The sequence below is a fragment of the Siniperca chuatsi genome, linkage group LG18 (assembly GCF_020085105.1).
Source record: "Siniperca chuatsi isolate FFG_IHB_CAS linkage group LG18, ASM2008510v1, whole genome shotgun sequence".
NCBI lineage: Eukaryota > Metazoa > Chordata > Actinopteri > Centrarchiformes > Sinipercidae > Siniperca > Siniperca chuatsi.
The window spans coordinates 7,402,920-7,430,747 of record NC_058059.1 but is presented as its reverse complement, the minus strand read 5'-3'; the positions used below and the strand labels follow the sequence as shown (position 1 = coordinate 7,430,747).

The following is a 27,828-nucleotide window of genomic DNA, read 5'->3' as shown; positions in this document are numbered from 1 at the left end:
AAATGTGTTCTCTTCCTCTTTGTTATTGAGAAAAACGTCACCCTGAGGTCAGAGGAAGTGGTACCGCTGAAGGTTTTGTCAGTGTTTGGTGGAGTACATGACACATTTTCAGCACGCACCACAGAACATGCCACCGCATTGTAATAGTGTGTAAAAACTAACATCCTGCTCTAAAAACATTTTGTTTACAGACCATAAATAACACAAGTGATTCATCAGTCACTCTGTTTGATTCAGTAAACACTTTATCAACTTCCTGATTAGTGTCCTTACAAACATTTAGATATTTATTTGTAGCAGCTGTTTTCTGTTGAACACAATCTGATTGCCACCAAGTCAAACAGAAAGAAGACAAATAAAAAAAATTCTTGGCTCTAGTGACATATAACATCAAACTTAATGTCAGACATATACTGATGATTATGCAATGTTTATGTCTTAAAGCTGTGTTTGCACACTACTTAAAATGATTTTTTTTAAATTCCTTTTAGATCAATTTTAAATCAATACATTTCTTCAGTTTATGTTGTTACAAAAAATATTTGTTCTTTTACAAAGTTTACTTAAAATTTATTGAGGTTTTGCTCAGGAACTTTCAAATCTTGAAATGACTCAGTGGACTGTTTACGAGATGGGAAACAACGGTTTGGAGGTGCCATTACCACAAGCCAGAAGCACATTTAGATCATACAATTGTGTGTTCACATTTTTGAACCATTGTAAGTGTGAAAAACAAAGTTAATTAATAATGTACATACAGCGGCTCACTTATTTTGTTGCTACCTCTTTGAAGCTCCGGGAGTGCAGATGCAGGGAAAAGCATGTTGACACAAACATCTTTTTAAGGATCACACCTTTCATTATCATTGCTATTCTGATTCTAATTTCTTTTTTCTCTCAGTAATTTAATAGGAAAATGAGAAACATATTGTGAAGTGCAGCTTTGGTCTCTACTGTACATATATACAGTAAGTTGAATTACGTGTTTCTTTTAAATCTTGTCTTAATACTTTTTATGTCTTATGTAAAGCACTTTGAATTCCGTTGTTGTTGAAAAGTACTATAGATCCGTTTGGAATATGTACTCGGATCCTTTAATTAAGTAAATGTAGCAATGGCGCAACAGAAGTGTACAGAAATATTACCAATAAATGTTCTTAAGTATCAAAAGTATGCAGACTGTCCCTTTTAGAGTGTTTTATATTATGGGATGATTGATATTGATTTGATTAATTGTTTAAGCAGCATTTCAGTGTTGTAGCTGGTTGAGCTAATTTTTACCACTTTATAATGGATAGTTTAATCTGTAACAATGCATCGTACTTTATAAAAACTGATCATATTCTTTGTATGTAAAATCTTAATCTGCACAGCAGCGGCGGAAAGTAACTAAGTGCATTTACTCAAGTACTGTATAATTTGTACAATTTTGGAAATATTGTAGTTTTTACTCCACATTTATTTAATAATTCTTTTCAGATCAATATTTTTACATACAAAATATATGATCGTGTTATAAAATACAGTATGATGCAATGTTACAGACTAAACTACCCAGCATTATATAAAGTAGTCAACAATTTAACTAACAATATTATTTATTGATGGATTTGTTAGATTTTTTTGGCTTGCCTGCTGACCTTTTACTACATTTTGTCAGTTTTGGGGCTCATTAAACCTCAACCTATACACATCAAAATGCTGATATGTTAATGTATCAGTAACAATAATCCAATAATATCATATACTATAACACTCTGAAAGGGACCATTCAGCATAAAGAGCACTTTTACTTTTGAAACTTTAGATACATTTTGCTGATAATATTTCTCCTTAAGTAAAACTTATGCAGGATGTCTTAAGTAAAGTATCTTCCACCACTGCTGTACAGTAACTAGTATCTATAGCTGTCAAATGAATGTAGTAGAGTAGAAGCAAAAGGAAATACTCCAGTAAAATACCTCAAAACTGTACTTGAGTAAATGCACTTTGTCATGTGCACTCACTCAGATTTTTGTAGTCTGTGTCAATTTGTAGGCTATATATCCACAATGGTTTATGTAATAATCAACTGTGCTAAATGAAACATCTTATCAAAATTGGCATAATGAACAGAGATGACAAATCCCTAAAATAAAATACTCTGGAATTGTTGGCGAACTCACGTTGAATCACTAACATCTCACTTTGTTGCTGATTGGACACATTTTTAAGGAGAGGTCCAACTTATCTGCAGTCCTCTGTTTCCTCAGTTCCCCACTTTGTGTTTCACAGCGGTGGAAGAAGTCTGCATCCTTTACTTAAAAAGCAATCTCTGCTAGAAGTAAAAGTCCTACATTCAAAATCGTACTTAAGTAAAAGTAGGCTATAGTATTTTCAGCCAAATTTACTTATAGTATCAAAAGTAATACTACTGTAGAGTGGCTCATTTCACATATCTAATTAGATTAATATCATAATATTACTGATGCATCAGCATCATCACCTGCATTTTATGGTTGTAACTGGTCGAGGTGAGATAGTTTTAACTACTTTATGTACTGTTGGGCCAATTCTGGCTACAATTGGGTCATACAAACCTTATTTCTATTTAAGTGAGTTTTATACTAACATGTTTAGATAACCTGCTTTTGATTCAAATGAACATGTAGAACTGATTGTAGAGTATCTTGAAACAAGAAGGCGTGTTGTTGGACTAGAATTAAGAAAAATTTAACTTAATAATTCATTCAGCATGGTCATGCATGGTCATTCCTAAGTGTTTTTACATGCAGACTTCTTAATAAATTCATTGACCTTGTTTAAACCAATTGACAGACTTTTCTTATGTCAACTGGGAAATGACGAGAATGGTGATAGATTCAAGTCGCCGGACTGAGCTGCACATAAGGGGAATTGAAGTGACAATGAAGAACTGAAACTAGGACTACACCCTCGTACGCAAGTGCGGTGTCCTGCCGCTGCGAGTGGTGCTTTGCCACACTGTGTCTCAAACAGCTCACTGGTTAAACGAAATGCAGAGGAGGAGCTGCCGTCAGCCAGAAGAAACTTCCCTGACAGTTGAGAGTGTGACAACAACGTGAAGCGCAGCTCGCAGTCTCGGAGCATCTCTTGCAACCCCAAACCACTAGAGTAAACATCTTTATCCTGTGGATTGCTCGTGTTTTCATCAAGAAATTGGCGGATTATGGAGTTTTAATTCTGTGCGTAAAAGATGGATTTGCTTCTTGTTGGAGAACCTGGAGAATGCGCATTAATGGAAAGTGTCACTACTTCGGAAGTGAGGGGGGAACCTTTGCTTAGTGCGAAACTGTGAAAGAAGTCCGAGGCATGAACTCCACAGCAGCAACGGGGAGATTTCAACCGCCCACCATCCCGGTGATTATGTTCATTTTCGGGGTGGTGGGAAATGTCATTGCCATAGTGGTTCTGCGAATATCACGGAAGGAACAAAAGGAGACGACTTTTTACACACTTGTGTGTGGGCTGGCAGTGACAGACCTCCTGGGCACCCTGCTGGCCAGCCCCGTCACCATCGCCACCTACATGAAGGGCTCCTGGCCGGGAGGTGAGCCGCTGTGCCAGTACTTCGGCTTCATCCTCCTCTTCTTCTTCTTGGTCCAGCTCAGCATTGTGTTCGCAATGTCAGTGGAGAGATACTTGGCAATAAACCATGCATACTTCTACAACGAGTACGTCAACCAAAAACTCGCTGCGCTGACTCTTTTGGGCATTTACATTTCCAACATCGTGTTTTGCGCGCTGCCCGCCATGGGGATAGGCCAGGTGAAGCCCCAGAACCCGGGGACTTGGTGTTTCATCGACTGGCAGAACAATTACACAACAGTCGTGACTTTTAATTTGATGTACGCTGGTGTGAATTCAGTCATCGTGCTGGCCACTGTCATATGCAACGTGATGGTGTGCGGGGCTCTGATCCTGATGCACAAGCGGTTCATCCGCCGCACGTCTTTGGGCACAGACCAGCGGCGCATCGCGGAGCTCAGGCGCAGACGGAGTTTCGGACGATTAGCTGGAGCAGAGATCCAGATGGTGATTCTGCTTATAGCTACCTCCGCTGTGGTTCTCATCTGCTCCATACCTTTAGTGGTGAGTATTTTGTGAACATTAAACCAGGCACACTTTGTACCGGGTAGCCCATGTGCGCAAAAGATTGTTTAGGCGTAAGAATGTCACATATTTTAAAAGTGAGAAAGAAAATGCATCAGGCACAAAATGGCCCTGGTTAATCATAATAATATGCTACCTGAACTTTGTGTTCCAGTTTTAGATCTTTGTGGTCAGATGACGCATTTCTCTGAGGCACAAGTGAGCTCGCTCACACTCCCTGTGCAGTCCTTTCAACTGTTTTATAGCAACATCATTTATATAGTTTCAGTATTAGCACAGTAGCAACATATGTGGTTTAGAATTGATTACTGTCAACTCCCATGTGTTGTTCACAAACAGTACCTGAAGAGTTTGCTCATTTCAGCTCTCTTCACCAGATGTTCAGCATGAGCAAGAGCAAAGGATCACTGGGAGATTTCCCCATGTGACAGTCCTGCACCTGTGGGGCCAAAGTCAGTGATAAAATTAAAGGATAGGTTCACAGGTTTAAAACAGTGAAAAGAATAGTCAGGTGCCCATGTGTGCATTGAAACAGTTTTTGATAGCTGTAATCATTCCTCCTGTTCATATTGGCCATTAAAATCCATTTCTAACACGCTTCCAATGGAAGACATTGGGGAACAATTTCACAGTTCTCATTCAGTGTAAAAATACCTTCCAATGTTCAGCTGAAGTTAATATGAGCTTCAGCAGTCTGAGTTCGAAAAAAATCAAGTGAGTATCTTCCAAAGTCGCTGTCTTTTTAGTTACTGTCCTCCCACTGCAGCTCAGCACAGAAACACTGTCCAGGGAAACAAAGCAGGATTTTTACCCTCTTCCTTTGACTAACTGCACATAACAAGGACTGTACTTTTCATCCCCCATCTCTTCCATTGGAAGCATGTTAGAAAGGGATATTTTAATGTCCAGTATGAACAGGAGGAATGGTTACAGCAAGCAAAATCTAATTTAATGTGGGTATTGTTTTAAGACAAACTTGAAAAACTGTGAACCTATCCTTTAAGGACGTCACTTCTATAATTGATGAAAACATCACGGCTTTTGACTCTGTATTTGTGATAGGAGGATTATAGGATGATTATTAGAGTCAGGGGAAGCCCAATGGCCAAAGGCTCTCTTATGATGAATGATGGTGAGAAATGTAATTCTGTTTTTGTTGGCCTCTTGCCATCTCTACACTGCTGTGGTTGCGCAGAAGTTACATTCAGCCAAGTGTCTATTTAGATTTGACCATTCCATGCCAACCATGTAGGAATATGTAAAATAAACAATGATTTTACTCTTGTAAATGAAGTGTAGCAAGTTTGGGCTTGTAAAAACACTAGCTCAAATTGTTTCTGTAATTCAAATGTGTTTCCATGTTCCTTTATGTGACACCCAAACAACTTGTGGATGCTTGTTAAGTTCCCAAATTTATCTACCATTGCTCTTTTCTCTTCTATGTCGTCAGTTGAGGATCTTTGTGAATCAGCTGTACAGAAACCAGAAAGAAGAGCCTTTAGACCTGCTGGCCATCCGCATGGCCTCTGTCAACCCCATCTTAGACCCTTGGATCTACATCCTGCTCAGAAAGACAGTGGTCCTCAAGCTGATGGAGAAAATCAAGTATCTGTTCTGCAAAATGGGCGGGCGGGGACGAAGGAACGGCGGGCAGTTCCGCTGTGCTGACGGCCGCTTCTCCTCCTCCATCGTCTCCAGGGATTCTCCCTCACTGGTGTCACGTGAGCTTCGGGAAATGGTGAGCACCTCACAGACCTTCCTGTACCCGTCTGAGGGAAACACAGGGAGGCTGGGGTCATTTCAAGCGGGGGCGCAGGGCGACTCCAGGCCACCAGCTGTACAGACGTTACAGGGCTCCCAGGAGGTCAAGGGGCCTCAGAGGGGGCTTTCACAGAGTGATTTAGAGGACACAGTGCCAGGCAGGCCGATGAAAGAGATTCCAATGTGCCCCAAGGACCCGGCTCTATGTGTGACCTTAACAGAAGAGACTGCAAACATACAGGAGAAATGCATATAACAGTCCGCATGATCTCGAAAATCAGTCATCACTGCAATAGAAATGTCTCGGGACAGAATATAGAAACTAATGAGAGCAAAGACATGACAATAATGGAAAAGCGTCTGAATAATAAAAAACTGAATAATCCATCAATCTGTAGACATCTAGTGGACTGCTAATAGAACGTCTGACAGATAAATTACTGAACTAAATACCAAGTATCAATGTATTACTCCTCAGTCATAACTTACCACAAACACCACATCACTAAATACACTTTAGTACAATCACAACAGTTTTATCACAAAACCATAAGGAACAACATGATGTTTTAGAGGAGCTCCTTCGTTGCACTTTTTGAATTCTAAAACCACTGCTAGGCTGTTAGTAATGCTTGTTTTATAGCATTTCGACAACCTGCACAATGACCGTAAAGAATTCATGTTAAAATGTGAACAGTGTTCCATGATGTTAATTTATTCTAAGTATGAAATTGTACGTTATTGTCTTCTCTGTGAGAAGGTCCAGATAGTTTGGAGCCATTTTAAATCGGTACAAGATGAATATGTTCATAGTTTTCTTTTTTTTTTTTGGTATGTAGGAACATTTGTAAACAATTTGGTCAAAGTGGTTGACAGAGCAACTCTAACATCAAAGCTAGAATCAAACCATCCCCTGCATTTCATAAGAAAAGGCAGCTATACTGTGGCTTTTCCACAATACAGACACTGGAGGACGTTAGGAGGCCTCCTAAAGAAATGTCTTAATATAAAATTGTTAATTTACTCTTTTCGGCCCATTACTTTTTAAGGATTAATCCAACTTTATCATATTTCACCTTAATGCAATGTGCAGTTCCTCTCATCTAATCAGACTTTATAGGGAAATTAAGACGGGGAATGAAAATTGAAGACATTAGGTTTCCTGTCTGATAAGTTTAAAGGTTTTTGCCTTTTCTTACAATGGATTTCCTGGTGTAACACAGCATTAATGCTATTGTTGCTATAAAGATTGATATAAATACCATGTTCATATTTCAAGACTAATGTTGTACCAAACTCGTAAATAAATTGAAAATAAAAGTTGGTATTCATATAGATTAAGAATTTGCCTCACTCTTTTGCAAACTGAAACAGTTAATCACAAGGTTTAATATGACAGTGAAGTATATATTGCAAACTCTGTGTTAGCATTTGATATTTAGCTAAATATGCATGGTGAATATGTACTGTGTGCTGTAAAGTAGGAGAAGGGAATTACCAGGCGCATATTTAGAGATGAAACGATAAGTCGATTAGGGGATGGACAGAAAATGAATTGGCAACTATTTTGATAACTGATTAATGGTTTGAGTAATTTTTTAAGCAAAAATGACAAAAAAAATCGCTAACTCTTAAATGTGAGGATTTGCTGCTTTTATAATTATAGAAAAGGTTTCAGTCGTAGTCATCTGGACACTGTTTTCAGAATCAAGAGGTTTCGGCTCCCATCCGGAAGTCATTCTCGAAACGTCTTGATTCTGAAAACAGTGTCCAGATGACTACGACTGAAACCTTTTCTACGATAGAACACTCCTGGACGAATGAGGGACTACACAGTCTTGCTTTTATAATTGTAAATACAATTTTTTGGGGGTTTGGGACTGTTGGTCCGACAAAACAAATAATTTTAAGAAATCACCTTGAGCTTTAGGAAATGGTGCTGGACATATTTCACTATTTTATGACATTTTAAAGAAGAAAATATGAAAATAATTGTTAGTTGCAGCCCTAATGTATCTGTACAGAAACTACACTTAGGTCAGCAAAATTAACCAGCATTAGGCCTGTAATAGAAACCGCCTCTATGAATCTTTGCTGAAAATTAAATATTGATCAGTCCTAAATAGAGCGACTTTGATGATGGAAATTAAATACAGTACTGATCGCTTGAGATTAAAGGTGGGGTATGCGATTCTGGAGAAATCCAGTACCATGACAAATACCATGATATAGAGTGAACAACGACACAGTAAGTAATGTAACTAATGTTAGCTAGGTTGTGGGTTAGCAAAATGTCACTACAGTTGCTGCTGCGAAGCTAACAGTCAGAGAGGAGGAGATGGTTTCTCAGACAGCGATACTCACCACTCTCCTGCTACTATAGCAAAAATCACAACAACAGCATATCTTGGCAAACTAGAAAGTAAGCTGAATGTCCATGAGCAAGTCATTTAACGTTACTTGACACACAAATCATGGCTGGAATGGCTGGAATAGTGTTTGTGTTTGTTTAGCAATTTCAGAGCCAGGGCTGTGTACAAACACCGGATTTTATTTTAGGGCACACACAGAATGGACAGCTAGTGTATCGTGAGGAGATATTCGATGAATTTGACAAAAAGACGTGTATTGGATTAGAATCGCATACCCCACCTTTAATGGATCGCAGTCACATCTTTATCAATCAAAACAACTGACCATGCTGGAGTCGTGCAAACCTTTTATGACAACCCTAATTAATAGTCTTTACTGAATGATTCATTTCTATGTAACTTAGACAGATCCAGCGATAGCTCAAACAGAACCTAACTTAAATTCAAATCTGTCTTTAAATAAATGCTCTGGAATAACATTCTTTTGCCAGCATGTCGCTGTCAGTGCCATTTAGCTGCTGAGAAAATACAGGTCAGCTTTTATCCCATTCATCACAACAGCACTGCTGGCTATAACATATTTCTAACCAACAGCCAGTTCACCTGCAGACAGATGGTTTCTTCACCCAAGAAGATTTCCAGGTCCAGTGTGGCCGGTGTCCAGAGCCTTCTGAGAGCAGTAAAAACCTCCCACGAGATAATATCCCATTAAACAGAGCTGTGACCTTAGGCTGAAAAATCTGTTAAAGCTGTCGAGTCTCTCAGGAGGCAGAAAATAATGATTGACAAAATAGTTTTGATAGGATTTTAACAGAGGGTGAAAGGAAAAATGATTCTTCTTGGAAACTCGTCCCCTCTTTCCCATCCTCATCATTTAATGCCAGTAATACACTACAGTATAAGGCTGTTTTAGACATTTAAACCTCTGCCACGGGGAGCCTGTGAAAACAATCGGCTATTAGAAGATGCCACTCAAAAAGCAGTGATTGTTCATGATGTGGCCTTTTAGCACAGGAATGGAGTTAAGAGCAATGGGGAATTCCAGGAAATGATAATTTAATAATGATAACAACATTTGTACTATTGTATCTGGGCTAAGGTTAATTTTAGGGTTGAGGTGCATGAGTTTTTAAAATGAGGTCAGATCTATTTAGAATTATGTTTAGGCTAACATACATACATGCAGCAATTAGTCCAGATAATAGACAGCACTTTCCACCATTACAGCATCACAAAAACCTGATAGATAAGATTTAATTACTGTAACATCCTATTTTCTGGTTTACTAAACTTCATCTGTGTGTGTTTCTTTATCTTTCTCATACCTTCAAGACACACCACCTCAGTGTTTCTGCCTACCACTGGATGCTGGTGCTGTCTTAGCTTTTACAGACACCAAAGTCTATTGTATCATGTTTCTTTTAGTCTATGATGCTTTCTGATCTCATTGCAATTGTCATTGTTACTGTCTATTGTTGTATTGTTGTTTTGTTTAGACTTGGACCAGTTTTAGAAAGTTAAATAAGCTCAGGCAAACCAGAAATTGCTTCTAAAATGTCTATTTTTTTATTTCACTGTGCAGCCAAACATTGCTCAAGCACACAGAACTTTCTTTTAAATTCTAGTGGAGATCTCCAAGTTTCCAAAGAACCAAATCTATCAAGCTAAATTTTGAGTAAATGTGTGTAAAATGATGCACGACACATCTAGAATATTTCCATATGATGGAGCCGTGCAGCCATAAACAAGACTAAGAGTCTACAGCCATGCAAGCAGCTCTGTGAGGCATATTTGGGCACAGTGGTGCTTTGAGCTAAATGGTAACAGCATGCTAACATGCTCAAAATGATAATGATACCATGCTGATGTTAAGCAGGTATAATGTTCACCTTGTTAAAGCATTGCTAGCATTTGATAATTAGCACTAAACACAAAATACAGCTGAGGCTGATGGGAATGTCATTATTTTGCATGTATTTAGTCATAAACCAAAGTATTGGACAAGCTGAAATTTTGACCTGGCGCTACATGAGGACTCGGAGCATCACCAAAGATATTACAGATTATCCTGAGGTGGATGTGAACGTTTGAACCAAATTTCGCGACAATCCATCCAACAGTTATTGAGATGTTTCTATCAAAACCACATGTCAACTGTGGTGCCTCTACAGGAAAAGTGAAGGGATCACCAAAGTCAGTATGATTCACTGTCTGGGAACCATGAATGTCTGCACCAAATTTTGTGCCAATCCATCTGGTAGATGTTAACTATTCACAGTAGAAGTGACAAATTTGACCTGTTGGTGGCACTACAAGGAAAGTCAGGGGATCACAAATGTCATTAAAATTCATCTTCTTTCTGTACCAAATTTAATGGCAATCCACCCAATAGCTGTGAAGACATTTCACTAAAGGCAAAATGAATATCAACCTCCTGGTGGCGCTAGAGGAAGAGTCAGGGGATCACCAAAGTCAGTAGAATTCGTCCTCTGGGGACCACGAATGTCTGTACCAAATTTCATGGCAATCCATCCAATAGCTGTTGATATTTCAGTCTGGACCAAAGTGGTGGACCGACCAACTGACCGACTGACAGACTGACAGACCAACATTTCCATGCCTACATCCACTCTAGCTAAGGACCCCATAGCTAAAAACATGGAGTCTTAGGTCTGAATACTTTACTTAGTGTAAACATTGAATAACTCCATTGAAGAGTTGGAACAAGCCAATACAGAATATATACCCAATATTGTCCGACTGTGAATTAAGGTGATTTTAACAACTTTAAAGCTACTGTATTTAAGGGGAAATAAAAGTGTTAACTTGTATGTTAAGACCTAACATTAGGTACTAAATGGGTAAATGTTCTCATGCCATACACACAAGCAGCTGTAAAGTCGATGGAGTAGCTTTGGTTGAGAAATAACAGTCAAACAATTATCAACAATCAATCAAATGGGTTTTTCCTTATTGCATGCAGTTTTCAATAAACGTTTCATAGATTTGTTTGGAATTTTTGTCTTGATAATGCAGTGTAAGAAAGTGACTAAACATCCGTTGGACCATCCAGATACATGTGTATTTACCTTAAAATCACTTGGCACACCCAGATTACACACAGTTATCTTATTAAGCAACTTGTAAAAACAACAGCTCCACCAGCAATGATCTGGGTGTTACATCAAGGGTGTGACGATTTATGTAATCATGTTTTTTGTTTTATATTTGTATTTGTAGAGATGTGTTCTCTTTGTCTCTGCCATATAGGACTATTGTTTTTTAAATTAAAGCTATAATAATAAAAATAATAATTAACTTTATTTGTATAGCACCTTTCATACAGGAAATGCAGCTTAAAGTGCTTTTACAGCAAAGACATTACATGTGCTTAATATAAAAAATAATACATAGAATGTATAAAAAGAGGGATTGAATGCCATAATTAATGAAAGATACGATGTAAAATAAAAAATAATAAAACCCACTTAATAATAGTAAAAATAAGAGTAGTAGTAAAAATGTTTAGTCTAAATGTTACAGAAAGCCAGTGCAGAGCAGCTAATGGCTTTAGTGTTCAGCAAACCTGTCTTGTGCTTTTCTGTGTACAGAACATCATGAGCTCAGTTTGATTTAATGACTTTTTGCACTCACCTGCTGCCTGACAAGAAGACTCTGAATATTGTTACATTTAAAAAAGGATGTGGTGTTGACATTCACCGAACAGTTCAGAATCATCACTCGACAGAAACCCTAACCTTTGTTGCATGTTTACATAACCTGCCAGTGGTGCTGACTAACCATAGAAATATATACACTGTATGTTCAGATCCAGTTTTTAGAGTTATTCACACAGAATCTGCATTATCTTGGGACTTCCAGTGGCCCTGTTATGGAAACTCAATTATTTCTATATTTACACTGCCCTACAAACCTGAGGAGCACCAACTGCTTGAGAGGTGAGACTGAAAATTACATTTTTCTATCTTCTTTCAACTGAAATGAAGGTTGTCCTTTACAACTTTTGGCCTTTAAAGAACACAGACAGCCTGGGATTCATCAATACATCATCGTCAGAACATAAGTATTTTTGTTGCTGTTGTTTTAAAGTTTTATGGCAGCGAATACAGTTTAGGTTTGGCAGCTTTCAAATTTAGAAGGTAGTTTTCTTTTATAAGACCTTTCCCAAGGTTACAGCAGAACCACAGATGTGATTGTAGTAATCTGAATCTTAACTTTGTAACAGTTACTATCTCTTCTTACATTAAGTAAGAACGTTGCCTATACTCCAATTTAAACTTAAGAGCTTACAATGATGTTTCTGTTTTTTCTTTGACTGTTGTGGTTGTTCATTGGAAACAATGACTTGCTGGAACTAAAGCTGTTAGAAAGGAAACACAAAGCACTCTACAGCTTGTGGTTTACTGTTTTGTCTTTTATATTCTTCATGTTCTTTGCTACTGCAATTAAATCTTGTTTGGCTCTGTAGAATATTATATAGAAGTGTGATCAAAAGTGTTTGAAGCTGACTTGTTTCCCCTTAAAGTTTGGAAAACCCATTCTCATAGGGTTTACAGTATGTAGTAGTTCCTAATTGCTAAACGCATAGTGTTTGAATTATTTGATTTTGCTATTTGTGCTCCAATATTGTTCTGCATGTTAAAATGTATTTTCAAGATTCATTCAGGTAACTGTTTTAAAATAGCTTATTATTAGTATTATAAAGACACAAAAATCGGAAAAAATGGCTGTAAATGGCATACTTGTGCAATGCGGAGCACATGTTATCTACCTTATTATGTATGTATATATTTGTTTACAAGACAACCACTGTACTCAAAAAGTCCCCAAGGAAAGAAAACTGCAGGAAACACAGAACTATCACACATTTTCATTCATGTTTATTACTCATTGACAATTTATTGAGCATGCATGCTCTTTTTCAGCAACAACCTGTTTCACAAACACAGACACACTGAAACCTCACACGACATTAACATTTGACTGGAGTTGATGCGCCTTGCTTGATAACAGCCTTAATCACTATTTTTCATTATTATTTTTATACTATTGTGTAATTTTAAGATAAATGTCCACATTCAGATGAAAGAGAACTAGGAGATGTTAAAGTTTATAGCTTCAACATTAGTATCTTAATGCATCTCTGCTAAATGTGAGTAGAAGCCTCTCGATCAGTGATGGATAGACATTTACTGAGTGAAATATGACTCAAGCTGTTTTCTTGGCTGCCTGGAACTGAATGTGACTTACAGTAATGAGTCAGAACAGATTTAATGTTTAATCTTTGTGTGCATGCAAAAAGTTTACATGCACATTTAATGCAATTAACATTAAAGGGATGAAAAATATAAAACAACAAACCTCAATTGTATTTTATTCTGTTGCATATAAACCCTCACTAGAATCTGTCTGTTCTCATGTTTGCTTCTGAGTAAGATTTTTTTTACGCTATAGCTTCACATACCAGTGTATGAAGCTATAGTGCTTTCAGAAATAAAAGTCCTAAAAACTGTAACCAGGACAATCAATTAATGCTGAGACCAGTTCAGAGTGCTCTTGCTTTGACAAACTGGTCCTTTGATGGTGTCGCTGCATCCTCTGATCCCCCTTCTCCAGTGACTACATTTTTTATATTTCCCTCAGCGTCTATAACCACGGCGGTCCTCTTCAGCTCCTCATAGCGCATCTGTCGCTCAGCAACAGCCTCGCAGGCGGCCAACACCTCATCAGACTCAAAATCATAGTCCTGCTCAAACTCAGGGGCATTAAGGATCTGTTTTTTGGTCTCCTCCTCTTGTCGAATTTTCTCCTCAGTTGCTAAGTGCTGCTTCTGTAACCTGCATGCCCACGCCAGGTCTTCCTGCCACAGGGTGCGCTCTGATGGACACAGGTGGATTGCAACCTGGAAGGACTTCACAGCCTGTAGGGACAATACCACATGAGATCAGGATTCAAACACAAGCCTTTAGGGGTGGTCATCAAAGATAGGAGTAAATGGTCAATCAGCCAGTGAAGACACGTTTATAGTCTCCAACAAACTGAATGTTTAGCTGAATTCTTTCAGGGCTGTTTGTTTGGGTTCACTGTAATTTGCACAGATCAATGGTGTGACACTGGCATCTGAGCAGAATGAGCAGGTGGGTGCATTATCAGCAAGTCAACAAGCAAGACCCTAACATTCTTTGTGCTGTATTGCAGGCAGATTTGTGGTTTCATTAAGAAGACATCAATATCTCTTAGCTGACTGTGCAGTTCTAGATTAAAAATTATTGTCCTATTGAACAGAAATACAAATGGCTCCAATCGTTTATGGGACTTGATGTCAACCTTCAGCTGTGACCATTTGCTGCCTGTGAAATGGTGAAATAAATCCATCCCAACATGCTAGCTAGACTAGAGATCACTAATGGCCGATCTAACAGATGTCTGAAATATGTCATGCATATTCTAAAGTAATAAAGTAATGGGAGGTCCATGTTAATATGGTAATGAAACCAATTAGATAAATGAAATATGAGTGAACTTGACTCCACCTTAAAGAGTTCACAATTATCCAAATGACTGCGGCTGGACTTTGAACGCCTTTCTTCATCAGTAGTTCACCAAATCAGTTCTCGTGATCTCACTTTAACACCTATGTTTGCATGAATTAGCACCAGCCAGTGAAACAACTAAATGTAACACAAAGAAAACTACAAGTTAAGCTAATTTCAAGGAGCACTCCACCAATCTAACAGGACAAGGACTCAGCCTTGACAAACTAGACTATATAGTTCAAAACTATATATACTGGTCAGTTGTGTTGAAGATTTGACTTTCTTCCCTCACAAAAGATCTTGGTGACAACAGCCAAGTTTCATTTTGGCCTGTCATCAAGTTACACCTAATTAACAGCTGATATAACGCTTGCTCGCTTGGTTTTGTGAATGTTTTGTGAGTACTGTTTGCTAATGAGAAAGAGAGAGGAGAGATAAAGGATCCAATAACAAACATGAATAACGCCCAAATAATTTTTCACATTCGCACACTCTGCTCGCACTGTAGAGCCCGGCTATAGTAAGCAGCGCTGCAACACTAGCAGGCTGAGGTGGAGAGTACAGTAAAGAAAGGATTGTGCAATACTAAATCAATACAAGCATGTAGGCATGTACAATTGAGAAGACACATCTCTGATGAGTTCACATCCTAATGAGGAAAGCTCAGCTTTTCAGTTGCACCTGTTCCCAGTGATACAGTGAGCAACACCTCTTATGAAAATCCAATGTCAGCTCTAGAACAAAAGCCTCGAGGCCAACCCGTGGTAAAGGTCAGGCCGAGGAAGTGTTATTGATGCATCAAACGTCAAGCATTTAGTGACCAGAACAAAAACAAACTCTTGTTTTTCCCCACTAGCCTTTTTTATGGCCCTAAACAACAGCTTTAACAAAATGGGGACTTGTTACTACACTGCAAAAATATCATCTTCAATAAGTAATTTAGTCTGTTTTCTGTTTCAAGGAATTTTTCTTCATAAACTGGTATGAACCTATTACTTGATTGGATTCTTTGTGAAAGACTGAGCCTTCTTATCAACCTCTTACTGAGAATCTCACATCAACTTGATGTGAAATGTTCCCCACCTGCAACATAAATAACATGCACGTTTAAGTTCAACTGAAAAAGTCTTTGACAGGTTAACTGTAATACATTTTTGACAAATGAAACTGTTTGTGCCCAAAACAACATATCCCGTTTCATCTTGAACAGACTAGAGTCTCATCAACTCTTTCGAAAGCAATCCTTCAACAGACAAAATGCCACAGTAGGCAGATTAACCGGCTTCTCTGGAAAGATCGTGGCCAAAAACTTAATGACAACAACGAGATAAATGAGAAAGATAAATGGCAAAAGAGCTGTCATGATGCAATGTTGCCAATGTCAGTTTCCAATATTTTTAAAACATTAAGAGAAGTTACAAAAAACAAAATCAGAAGCTACATGTTTGTTTTATTTGGGTACTTTCCATTTTATTCGAGTGATATAGAGAGGAGCGGAAATTAAAAAAGTAGAAGGAAAAGAACAGACTCGAAAGAAAAAATGGGGAATCACTGCATTCACATTTGCAAAAACAGGCACTACTCAAACATGTTGATGCAAATAAAGCTCCAAAACTCGACTGAACAAGCCTCGCTAAAAATAGATGTGCGCTTTCCCCCCCTTCCTTTCCAATAACTTTATTATACAAGAAGGTGTGTCTATATTTGGTTTAGTTTTAGCTCAAGTAACTTTCAACACTTCCCATTGTTGTTTTTGGTGCCGTAGGACAGGTCTCTCGCTTGACACACAGTGCCATAAGCTGGAGGTTTTCTGAGTTCAGCCCTGTTTGCTTGGCTCTAAATGGGCAAGCAGTATAAATGCGATCTGCAGGTTTCATACACCCACAGGTCCCAGCATGTTCTGGGACAATTTAAGCAATCGTCCAAGCCCCAGGCACCTGGGCGTGCTTTGAAAGAGACGCTTCATCTCAGAGGCTGGAAGTTTGCAAAAAGTAGTAAACAGAAATCACTGACATATCTTAACGACTCTTCAAAAACGAAGACACAACTGATTTATAGTCGGCTACAAAAACAGTTCATTGCAAAATCAAACATCTGAAAATGAAATGGGGACATTCCAATGAAGATCATTAGCGACTGTTTCATCAAGAAGCCATCAATTGTTATGCAACACTACTGAGCAAATGTCGGTACGGTCTATACATGCCAGCTTGAATTTTGGTGTGTTTGCACAGGCAAAATGGCGCCTTTTTGACTACAACCAAGCAATGCATTTGGTTTTAATCACCACAGTGAGCACAGTTTCAGCCATCTCATATACGCCGACAATCTGCAATTAGTAAACAATGTTGGATTTTTTTTTTTCAGGTTCTATTGTTTCCTCCTTTCATGTCTCCTATAATTTACAAATTCATCCATTTAGTACTCGCATTCGTTTGCAGCCCTGAATTCAATAGCAGTTTGACAGCTTCTGTGAACATGCTGTACCCTAATTTGCTTTCATTTGGAGTGTACTGCCAGCCATACTCACCAGGTCCACCTCTCCGAGGTTGAGCTGGGCACGGCCCAGAGTCTGCCAGCCCTCCCACCAAAGGGGGCGGAACTTCACTGCCATCTCCGCTGCCTTCACAGCAGGGAACACTTCCTGCAGAATGGTCAGTACCTGTGGGGAAATATGATGTGGTTCAATGGTGAGCATGGAGAAAAAGAAACTTCTATTTTAATCAATACAGTTGTCTACAGAGGATGTGTAATGGTTGTGCTTTATCTGCACAACACTTGCCCAGAAGCTTATTTTTATGCTTCAATTCTACTTTCTTCCGTTTCACGAGCTTAGCTACAGTGATTGTGCATTGGGCTCTACGCGCTGCCAAAACGCAGGTGATCTACACTCAGTACCTCCCCTCAAAGGATGAACATGACCTTTTTATTATGCCATAACAAAAATAATAAAATCTAGTCATTTCAAAGTTAAGATATTACGTATATAAGCTAAACCGAAACAAAAAAAACATATAGTACTGCACAGTGCATGTAACTGCCAGAATAAATGCACCATATTCTTTGTGTCTGAGATGTTCTCAATCGTTTATAAAAAGTTGCCAACAATTCTTGGACTAAACAGAAAAAAACCCAGTAAGCATAACAAATGGTGTTAAATCAAACAAACAAACAAAAATAAAATATAGGAGTGGGCAATATTGGAAAAAATAAGATTCCATATTTTATAGCATGTTCAGGATGTCAATATTTGTAAATATTACGGTTTTATAAATTCTATGTGGTGTGTAGAGCTGAACAATTAGTTGATAAATCGATTAGTCAATCAACAGAAAATTAACCACTAACAATTTTAATAATTGATTAATCGTTCAAATTATTTTTCAAGCAAATACACCAAACATTTTGTTTCCACCTTCTCAAATGTGAATATTTGCTGTTTTTCTCTGTTTTATATCATTGTAAATTAAATATCTTTGGGTTTTGGATTGTTGGTCGGACAAAACAAGACAATTGACGTCACCTTGGACTGGTAACTTGCGATGGGCAATATTCACTATTTTGTGACATTATAGAACCAAACATTGAATTGAGAAATTAATCGGCAGATTCATTTTTAATGAAAATAATTAGTTGCAGCCCTAGTGACGTGACTCACCATCAGGACATACTGTACAGTGTGGAACAATAGCACAGTCACGGTCACAAGATTACTCTCTGTAATTTACTTATCTATGCTCACATTTAACAGTCTTGCAATGAGCTCATTAACATCTTTAACCTTACCAGACGCAGGAGAGTCTTATGAATCATCTTTTATTCAGACACTAAGTCGATAAATAGATAGACAATTTTTTTATGGATCCTTTTTGCTTTGCTGTCATGTAGGAAACAAGCTGTCAAGGAGCTTATATCATTGTGCATGTATTTGCATAACAATCGTTGAAAAAACTAAGTTTAGACAAAAAGTTATTCAAGAGGCTCACTAATTATTAGCAGTGCTGGAGGGTTTTTGTTGTCCACTACAGTGTCATTTTCTGCCTGGGGCTGCGATTGTAACATACATGCCTGAAAACCTGTATTACTGCTATTTTTGTCAGAAGATCATAATGAAGCAAGTCTACTTTGACAGAGCAGCTCTCTGCTAGAATGAATCAGAATCAGAAATACTTTATTGATCCCCGAAGGGAAACTCTTTTTACAGTAGCTCGCCTTTACGTCAGTGCACACAGGAAGAAAGTACTAGCAAAAAAATATAATACACTATAAACACTATAAAACAGGTCAGAAAATAAGTCAGAGTCAATCAAGTACCAAGATGAAAGAGTGACATCAGAGTGTACTCTTGTTGGTTTCAGAGTGCACTGCACATTCTGATATTTGTAATCTGTTCACATATTCTTCTGAGACACGAGTGCACCTTTGACCAAAGAAACCATAGAACTAAAATGAGTGAGGAGCAGTGCCTCTTCCATGGTCAGTGTCTATCTCTGTAACACTTCAACAAGAAATTAAGATGCAAGAATTACACCATTGCATGATACAATTAAATTCATATGGGTACACTGAACCCAAACCAGGTCCGGCACCTTGGTAGAAGTTTTATTATCGCCTTGATACCTATGCTTGTTACATTGGCACGTCCAGTCATAAGCCACTAATACTCATAAATGTCTGGAGCACAGACAGTGTCTGTCTTTGGTTCATACTGAAAGACGATTTTAAGACACATATCACAATGGAATATAGCAAAAAATGTTAATTGTAAAAGCCTCACAACTTTACCACAACATCTACAACAATTTTAATGACCAAAAGTCTATCACCTCTCACTATCAGCAGTATCCCCCTTTAGGTTGAAATCCTTCATATTGCCAGGAAGATGTGGTGACAGTTTTACAAATGGAGCCAATTTCCTCCAGAGTGCACTACAGTCTGCTGTGGCAGACATAGAAACATACAGGGGACGTATTAGGCACAATACTAACTGAGTTAAATGGGAAGAAAGTGATGAGGGGAAGTAAGTGACCAGCATCAGTGTAACCATCCTCGTCATCTGGGGCAGTAATGGGAATACAATTTGGTCCAGCCTATTTTCAACCTATGTGAATAACATCAACACTAATAGGTTTGATGTGCTATACATGTGTAGTCAAACACATTGTGGCTGAATCTAAGTAAAAACGCAAGTCTGTGCTTATGTCGTGCTTCAAGTCAGTCATACCATGGGAGAAAAATCCCTTTTGCGGTAGTTCTTTCCAGGCCTGGCCCTGTAATGATTTCCTTCTCAAATATCCTGTAATGGATAATATTATATTAGGCATACAATACTCCATGTGATGTGAAAGGCTATGGCTATAAAGGAGAGATTTTATTGTGTTAGTTGTAGTAAATGAATAAAGAATTATGGAGGGAGCTCTGTCTGTCTACCTCCTCTGGCTTCTCCACTTTCCCAAAATACATGGGAACCATTTTTTTCAAAGTTGCCTATGTTAGAAGAAAAGGAGAAGCGGCAGTTGAGGTATGATGGCAGAATAAGAGACAAAAAAAGACTCAAAGACACAAAGATATCGACCCAGAGGAAGAGGAAGTGAAAGGAATAAGAGAAAGGAACAAGGAAATGGAGCTAAAAAGCCAAATCATTAAAGCTATTGGAAACATGCAGCAGACTTTCAGTGGAGTCATCACTGTGTTGATATCACTTATCTAGCTTAAAAGCATACCAAAATGGCAGCTGAAAGAGGGTCTATGTGGTATGTGGTATGTGTAGAAGTACATACACAGCATGCTGGTGGTCAGTAGCGTTCCCAAACCAAAGGATACGAACGGAATTTGTGTTCACTTATCTTGAAATTTCAAGCTGCAAAACAAGTTGCTGCTAGTGAGTGATTTACTGTATGCTGGCTACGATTTCCTTGGTATATCTTGAACACAAAACCCCTGTTAAATATATTGTCCTAAAGCCTTTTGTGGCTCCAGAGGGAGCTGCACAAAATCTGATAAATGTCAGTTGGAGATTACAAATTTGAAAATGTTAAAAAATTGGGGCTGTGGAGTTAGAAAGAAGTGAGCTTACCAGACCTCTATAGCCCACTCCTCATCTCTGCAGCTCGAAGTTACATTACTCACTACTCGCATAACACACCCGAATTGCCAACAAAACTGGGCAGTCGCACTATAGGTAATGTAGTTTTGTTTTTTTGTTTTTTTAAATACTATTGACCGTGAATCCAACAATGTTATAGGAGTGCAATTCTAAAACGGTGGAGTATTCTTTTTAGACAGACAAAAGAGTAGTAGATATGACAAGTATGGTGAGAAAATTAGTAAATAGTAACACATTGGTTTATAATATACCTGAGACTTCATCTCATACAGTACTGGGTTGTCTGGAGTCAGCTGAATGGCCTCGTCCCACTTCTTAATGGCCTCCCAGTGCCTAAAAAAAACACACTGTGGTTCAAACATGCATGGTAGAACTGGGGGACTAATCACACAAAGAGTTTGTTTGTGGCATCATAAAGCATAACCTGGCTGCTACTGATGCTCTGTACACTGGGGAAGTTCTGCAATGTGATATACTACTAAACAACCATGCATCGGAACTATTTATAGTGCACAAATGTTTATTGACTATGATTTAAAATTACCCAACGCTATCAATGCCCTACAGTGATGTAGAACAGGGTGTTGCACATGTTGCACTTCATCAAGGTAAACATGGCTTTGTATCGACTTTGAATGATGTTCAGTTCTTTGGATAATGCAAAGCTAAAGGATGACAGACTCAAACAGACAATCACGTAAAGCAGTGCAATTGGACGCTCAAATTTCATTGTCTCCGTCCTGAGATTTTATATATGTAATGTAACCTAACATAGGGTCACATGCTTGCTCAGTGGATATATGAAACTGTTCTCCCTGGTTATTTCTTGTTATAGAGAAGTCACTTGCGTTATTGGAAAGCTTCCCATTCTTGTATATGACTTCTCTGAGATAAATAGTCTTTTATGAAACATGGCTGAGTCTTATCTCAGTTAATGTTTATTATCACTTTTGCCGTGGGTTTGGTGCATTTTAGTTCTAAGTTCTAAATCAAATTAATCGATCTTCGTTCTTTAGACTTATAAATAGAGCGAAAAAGGAGAAATGGCTCCCAGGACAATATGCTACATGGGCTTCTTGATGCTATAAAGCTGCAAGTGTACTCCACCTGTTCACCTGTCTGACAGAATGGCAGTACAGAGTATACAAGGGCTGCAGTAAGCTAAATAAACACACAGGTCCACTGAAGATAGATAGATCGCAAATCAAACTCTTCCAGGGAAGCCTGTAATGTAGTCAGTTTCTTATCTGTGCTAGCGAGACACTGAGATTGGCAACATCTCCTTTTCAGACATGCAAGGAGAAAAATAAACAGGATTTGCTACATTATGCAGATGTCAGCCTCACTCAGCAGCTGTCACCACTGTAGTCTACTGATCTGTTTTGCATGGATTTGTTCACAATTCTTTAGGTTTTTGACAAGCATTCACTTTTTTAAAACACACTCAATGGACACAATATGTTCATGCTCACTGTACCAACCCTCTCCTCCTCAAGTCAATATTGACTCAAGAATAATTTCAATAACCTGATCAAGACAAAGGCTTGGAAAGATTATGAGGTGAAATCCTGGGTTTGACAACACAATATGTCTGTCATGTCTAAATCTTTTATAGCTTTATGAAAAAGGATATCCTGAAAAATTCAAAAGCAATTAAAACCACACAATGAGACCATTAACACTGATCAGTTACAAAACTCGGATTACAGCCAGAACCAGGATCAAGCCTGTGAAAACATATGCCACTGCTATTTAACAGTCAGCGAGAGAAGTGAGGAAACAGAACTAGAGCAGTGTGGAAATCTACCAGATGAGGCAAAACACTTCACTTCAAAATCATGTGAGGAAATTAAGCAATAAATAATACATCACATGAACCATGACAACTAAAAATGATATCTCTACTGTTAACACAACTCACTCAAAGCAAGGGCAGACAGAGATGGAGAGCCTGCAATCATTGGAATGATATAAGTGAACCCCCATATGTAGTTTGAAGAAAGAGTGACCAATATGCAACAAATTGAGATCATTGCAGCAGGTTATTGTGCTGGAAAGAGTAGAGGGTTAGGACATTATGGCCATTTCACACACTGCTGTCCAAAAGAGGGAAATATCCCCAACACATGGTTATAATGACAACACTAAACAAGTAAACTGACTGCTAATCTAAACCAAACACAAAAAAAACCAAAACAGCCCTTCGGAAGATGTTGTACACTTCAAATAGCCTCCGAGAGCCAGATTACATCTTGCAAGCTCAGTTTTAGTGGGAAAAAATTGACACAGCATGGTAGCTGGAAGCCGGACAAATCAGAAAACTATGTGGAGAATTTGGAAGATGATGTGACTTGCTGCCTTACAAAACTCCCACACCTCTCAAACAACTGTTTAAAATAGCTGTTAAAGAAATAAATTGAGGCATAATTCTGCAACTGCATGGCCTCTTTTTTCACCTCAGTGTTTTTGAGAAAGTTTCCAAAACAATTGCCATTGTTTTTTTCAGTTTGGACGGGTTCAAGCTGATATCCAATTGAAGGAGAGAATTGTCAATCATCTTTTATACGACCTATTTGAAATGACAACGGTCTCAAGCAAACGCCTGTTGAGCCTTGCTACAGTCAATGCGTGACTATTACAAATGTTCAGAAGCCTAAAGACTCTGAATCAACTTTGCTCAACTCTCAATTCAATGGTGAGCAATAAGTGGTGGGACAGAATTAAGCTACATTTACAAATGAATATGCATATAAGATGGGTGACATTAAAGGAAAAACCAACATGAAGTGTCTTAGCATGGAGTTAGGCCACCACGAGCCTGCAGAACAGCTTTAGTGCTCCTTGCCAAGTCTGTGGAACTCTACTGGAGGGAACACCACTCCTCCACAAGATATTCCCTCATTTACAACCTTATACAACCTTTATTTAATCAGGTAATCCAATTGAGATCAAGATTTCTTTTGAAAGAGAGACCAGAGTACAGCAGACAGAAAGAAAAGCAAACATAGCCAGACATAACAAAAGGACATATAGTTTCAGAGACAGTCACAGGCATCACTAAATAGATTTGAAGATGAAAGTTTATACTATATAATTTGGTCTTATGAAGATGTTGGAGAGCATTGACTTACACGTTGGTCCAAAATCTTCCATAGCTGTGAAACTGGGTTGAGATGTGGTGACTGTAAAGGCAGTAGCATTTTATTCACATAATTTTTAGACTCACCAAACCATTCAGTGAGCCCTGGTGCACAGAAGCATCTGCATTTGATATGTTCCTCCACTCTTTTATTCAAGTTTTTCCTTTCATTTGTCCCCCGTCTGTATATGAATATTCTTTTTGAGTGTTTGTTTGTTTCGTTTGTTCATCCACTCATCTCAACTCAACTCATGTCAGTCAGATAATGTTTTTTTTTTATTTTCCTTTCATCTGTGCAGTTCATGAATAAAAGTGTCACCCAGCCCATTCATGCTTATACAACAAAGACAGGGCAGTCTGTCATCCTTATTAAGATTCTACTCTGCATGGGAGCAATAGCGGATATTACAGAAAACATTTTGGTGTTCTGCTGTATGAAGATTGCTGGGTCTGTAGAGAGTTTCTAATATTCTTCTGTACTGTTCAAGAGGCAAAATCTCCCATATGGTTAAAAATGTACCTGCCAAATCCAGCTTAATATTGACTGTGGTTGGTAAAACCTTGGTAATTGTGGGAGTGCAGGAAACTGGGCCTAACTGTGACTCGTAACCCTTGTAAATTGACATTAAACAATATCTACTGACCTTAAAAATGTAGAAAAACAGCCGCCAAAAGTATCTGCACATGATGTGACTCAAGAGGAGATTCAGATCACAAACAGGTACTAGAGGAGCTCTTCAATTACATCAGGGGCATCTAAACCTTGGTAATGACTTCAGAGCAGAGGTCAATGCCGTTACTGTACAGGAGAAAAACTCCCAGACATCCCTGACCAGACTCTCAATCTCAAACCTCTGAACAGCCATTATGGAGCAGCAGGACATCATTTCCCTGGCAAAATCCACTTTCTCCATGCAAATACAATTACAGGCAGTCACTAAGGGCAACAACACTGGCCTGCATCTTCTGGACTGGGGGTTTTCACAAAGTGATTGTTATTTGGCTAAAAAGGTCAATTATCACAGAAGAAATATCAGATAACAGTTCATGAAGGAGGCCTATTTTGTTTTCTGGGTCTATCAAAAAAAGACAACTTAAAACAGCTGAGTGATTTTTTTTACCAGTCACAAAATATAATACGAAAAGTGGTGCTTGAAATTCCTTTTAAATTTACAAGCAGAGAAATATCACTTAAAATAATACTATTGTTTACCGTTCTTTAACATAAAATAAACTCTCCAGTATACTTCAGGGGGTGCTAGAGTAGATTGTAGGAGCAAATTAAATACACCTTTTTAATCACTTTCTGTTTGAAAAGCTTTTATTAAATAGAAATAGAAATGACTGTTGTCATATCCATTTACTGACCTCATCCTGAGTGGTGCTGCTCATTTGCTTTTGAAATCCAAATCTATCCAAGTACATATGATTGCAGACACCAAAACCCTTGTGCCATTAAATAAAATACAGGGAACACATCAGGCTGAAGTTGACTGTTCCTTTGAAATACAATATTTATTGAATCTTTTTCTTTATTAGCAAGTAGAAAGCTATTAGCTGTGTTAGATGGGTATGTGTGCTCTGTACAATGATGCCCCCCCTTGGAGAATTTCTAATATCACATGTCCCTAGTTATTGGCAAAGTTGAGCTAGTTTATGCTATTTTATATATAATGTAAGTCAACCAAAACACATGGCAAAAGCTGGAAGGATTGTTATTCTCATTGCACTCTCCTCACCATCCTTTCTCACAGTAAATTTCCAAAGTGCTTGTCCTTTAACCAAATTCTGCTTCAGAAGATGAGCAGCTAATGGTTCACTGACAACAGTAATAACTCTCTCTGGACAGTATGTCTGAGTATCCATCAAAGGTGTAATTAATCCCCTGCTATCCAATCCTGTAGTCCACATAAAGAATCCAGCAGCACACAGACAGGAAGCCCTCAGTATCATAGAATAAATTAAGATTCCAGTTATTATCCTGCTTGCTATAAAACTGCCACAGAGTATGGAAAATGTCTTTCAAAGGAAATAATAATGCATGCATAAATCTTGTTTGTTCAACACTAGTCCTTTTTATCCAGGCAACAGGTGAGCAAATATTAAATGCCTAGGATTTAACTGTGCATTAAAGATGGATTTATAATCAGCAAAATCCCTAACTAATCCTGTCACCCATGCAACAACTAATAGTTCTGTGTAGAATTAATGTGTTATGTGACTCTGTATACAAGCAATTTAACAAATAAGTTACAAAACTGACCAAATAATGGATGTTTGCATATCTGTGTGTTATTTTTAAAGCTGTCACTGACATGATGTGCACACAGCAAGCACAGAAAACAGCCAGCTTTAAGCAGCATTGCTCACCTGCCTTGCTCAGCCAGCAGTGCACCTTCATCCTTCAGCCTCTTGCTCTTGGCTGCACAGTCCTCCAGCAGGATCTCCCGCCGTCGTTTGATGGCGTGCAGCCAGTCCACTTCCTCATCCTGACTTGGTCCATCATCTTCAGCCTTCTCTGCCTCAGCCTCAAACTGCTGCACCACTGACTTGGAAACCTTTTCACCAACTTTCCTCTTCCAGCCAAATGAAGCCATCCTATAGAGAAAAGAGAGTGGGGTTGACTGATTGACACGTTGCATCCCCAGAAATCTTACCTCTTCTGAAATCAGTATGCAATCAGCACTGGAAAATCCATGGAGACAGACTTTTATTTTGAAATATCAGAAAACTGGCTACGTTTGAAACATAATGTTACTATCAGATACTCACGTAGTTTACCCTGCAATCTGGACGGCTAAGATTTAGCACGGCTGCTACAGTTGGGTGTATCTCTTATTTAAGTACAGGGCATATAGCTAGTCATCTAACAGCTACTACCCTATGACTAGTTAGTAAACAAAACAATCCTGTCCTGTTAGCTAACGTTAGCTAACGTTAGCTAACGTTGTAGTAACTTAGCTAACACTTGCCCAAACTCTTGATACCTCAGTACGTTTGCTCACACAAAGTTGCACTTGATTTAATTTTGACATAACATATTTCATATTGTTATTATGCTCAGGAGGGAAGGTATACGCAGACTTCTAGAGCTTTCCGTGAACAAAATTGGTTAAGCTAGCGGAAGCTAACGGTTAGCCATATTTGGTGACCCTTCACATTTATGACCCGGAAGCTGTGGAAATGCTTACTAGAGGATGAAACGGGAGTGGATTTTTACTCCTGTCCCATCCCACTCCCACAAAAGTACTCGTGTCCCGCCCCATCCCTTTCCCGATAAAAAAACAAATCAGAAAATAGTGTTTTTTCATATTTGAACAGCATATTTATATATAAACATGTACCTATGATTCCCGGTCCCGCCTGATCCCGTTGAGGTTTTTTCCTGTCCCGTCCCAGTCCCGTGATGAATATAAAAGTGACTCCCATCCCGCGAGAATCCCACAGTGATCCCGAAGAAATGTCAGCCTCTAATGCTTACATTGTCTTTTAAAGAAACACAAACCGTATTTTGACACCATCTTTCAGGGAATGTTGTTTCTAAAATGTGATGTCTGAGACTGACGCTCAACTTTGCCCACTAGATGGCACCACAGAAATGACTCAGGACAGTTTCCTGACACACTTGGCATTTTATATGCCATACAAGATGTAACTTTTAATAAACGTCACATATTTAATCTAAAATAATTATTTCTTTCCATCACAGTAATGCCATATTACACATAAATACACCAAGACTGTTCTAAAATGACTTGAATT

At 38.4% G+C, this 27,828-nt stretch overlaps 2 protein-coding genes across 3 annotated transcripts; one reads left to right on the top strand and one right to left on the bottom strand.

The window, feature by feature from the left end:
* Positions 1-2,885: 2,885 nt before the first annotated feature.
* Positions 2,886-7,229, top strand: ptger4b (prostaglandin E receptor 4 (subtype EP4) b). The gene is made up of 2 exons (XM_044175466.1): positions 2,886-4,110; positions 5,582-7,229. The coding sequence occupies exons 1-2, from the start codon at positions 3,331-3,333 to the stop codon at positions 6,146-6,148; spliced, it is 1,347 nt and encodes a 448-aa protein (XP_044031401.1). The 5' UTR covers positions 2,886-3,330; the 3' UTR covers positions 6,149-7,229.
* Positions 7,230-13,143: 5,914 nt separating this feature from the next.
* On the bottom strand, positions 13,144-27,560 carry ttc33 (tetratricopeptide repeat domain 33). Of its 2 annotated transcripts, none has more exons than XM_044175465.1 (5): positions 27,411-27,560; positions 26,437-26,664; positions 21,179-21,260; positions 17,352-17,483; positions 13,144-14,205 (listed from the first exon to the last, which is right to left on the bottom strand). In XM_044175465.1, exons 2-5 carry the CDS (start codon positions 26,661-26,663, stop codon positions 13,831-13,833), a joined length of 816 nt encoding a protein of 271 aa, XP_044031400.1. In that variant the 5' UTR covers position 26,664; positions 27,411-27,560; the 3' UTR covers positions 13,144-13,830. The 2 variants fall into 2 exon arrangements, with proteins under 2 accessions (XP_044031400.1, XP_044031399.1); XM_044175464.1 differs by lacking the exon at positions 27,411-27,560 and adding an exon at positions 26,839-27,248.
* Between the last annotated feature and the right edge of the window lie 268 nt (positions 27,561-27,828).

Bases quoted from the DNA above. Each gene is read 5' to 3' on its own strand.
- ptger4b (XM_044175466.1), top strand. From the start codon at position 3,331: ATGAACTCCACAGCAGCAACGGGGAGATTTCAACCGCCCACCATCCCG. The intron at 4,111-5,581 runs GTGAGTATTTTG...CTATGTCGTCAG, and splicing joins TCTGCTCCATACCTTTAGTG to TTGAGGATCTTTGTGAATCA.
- ttc33 (XM_044175465.1), bottom strand. From the start codon at position 26,663: ATGGCTTCATTTGGCTGGAAGAGGAAAGTTGGTGAAAAGGTTTCCAAG. The intron at 21,261-26,436 runs GTGAGCAATGCT...TGTTTTTTTTAG, and splicing joins CTGCTGGCTGAGCAAGGCAG to GCACTGGGAGGCCATTAAGA. The intron at 14,206-17,351 runs GTGAGTATGGCT...TTGTCCCTACAG, and splicing joins ACCTCGGAGAGGTGGACCTG to GCTGTGAAGTCCTTCCAGGT.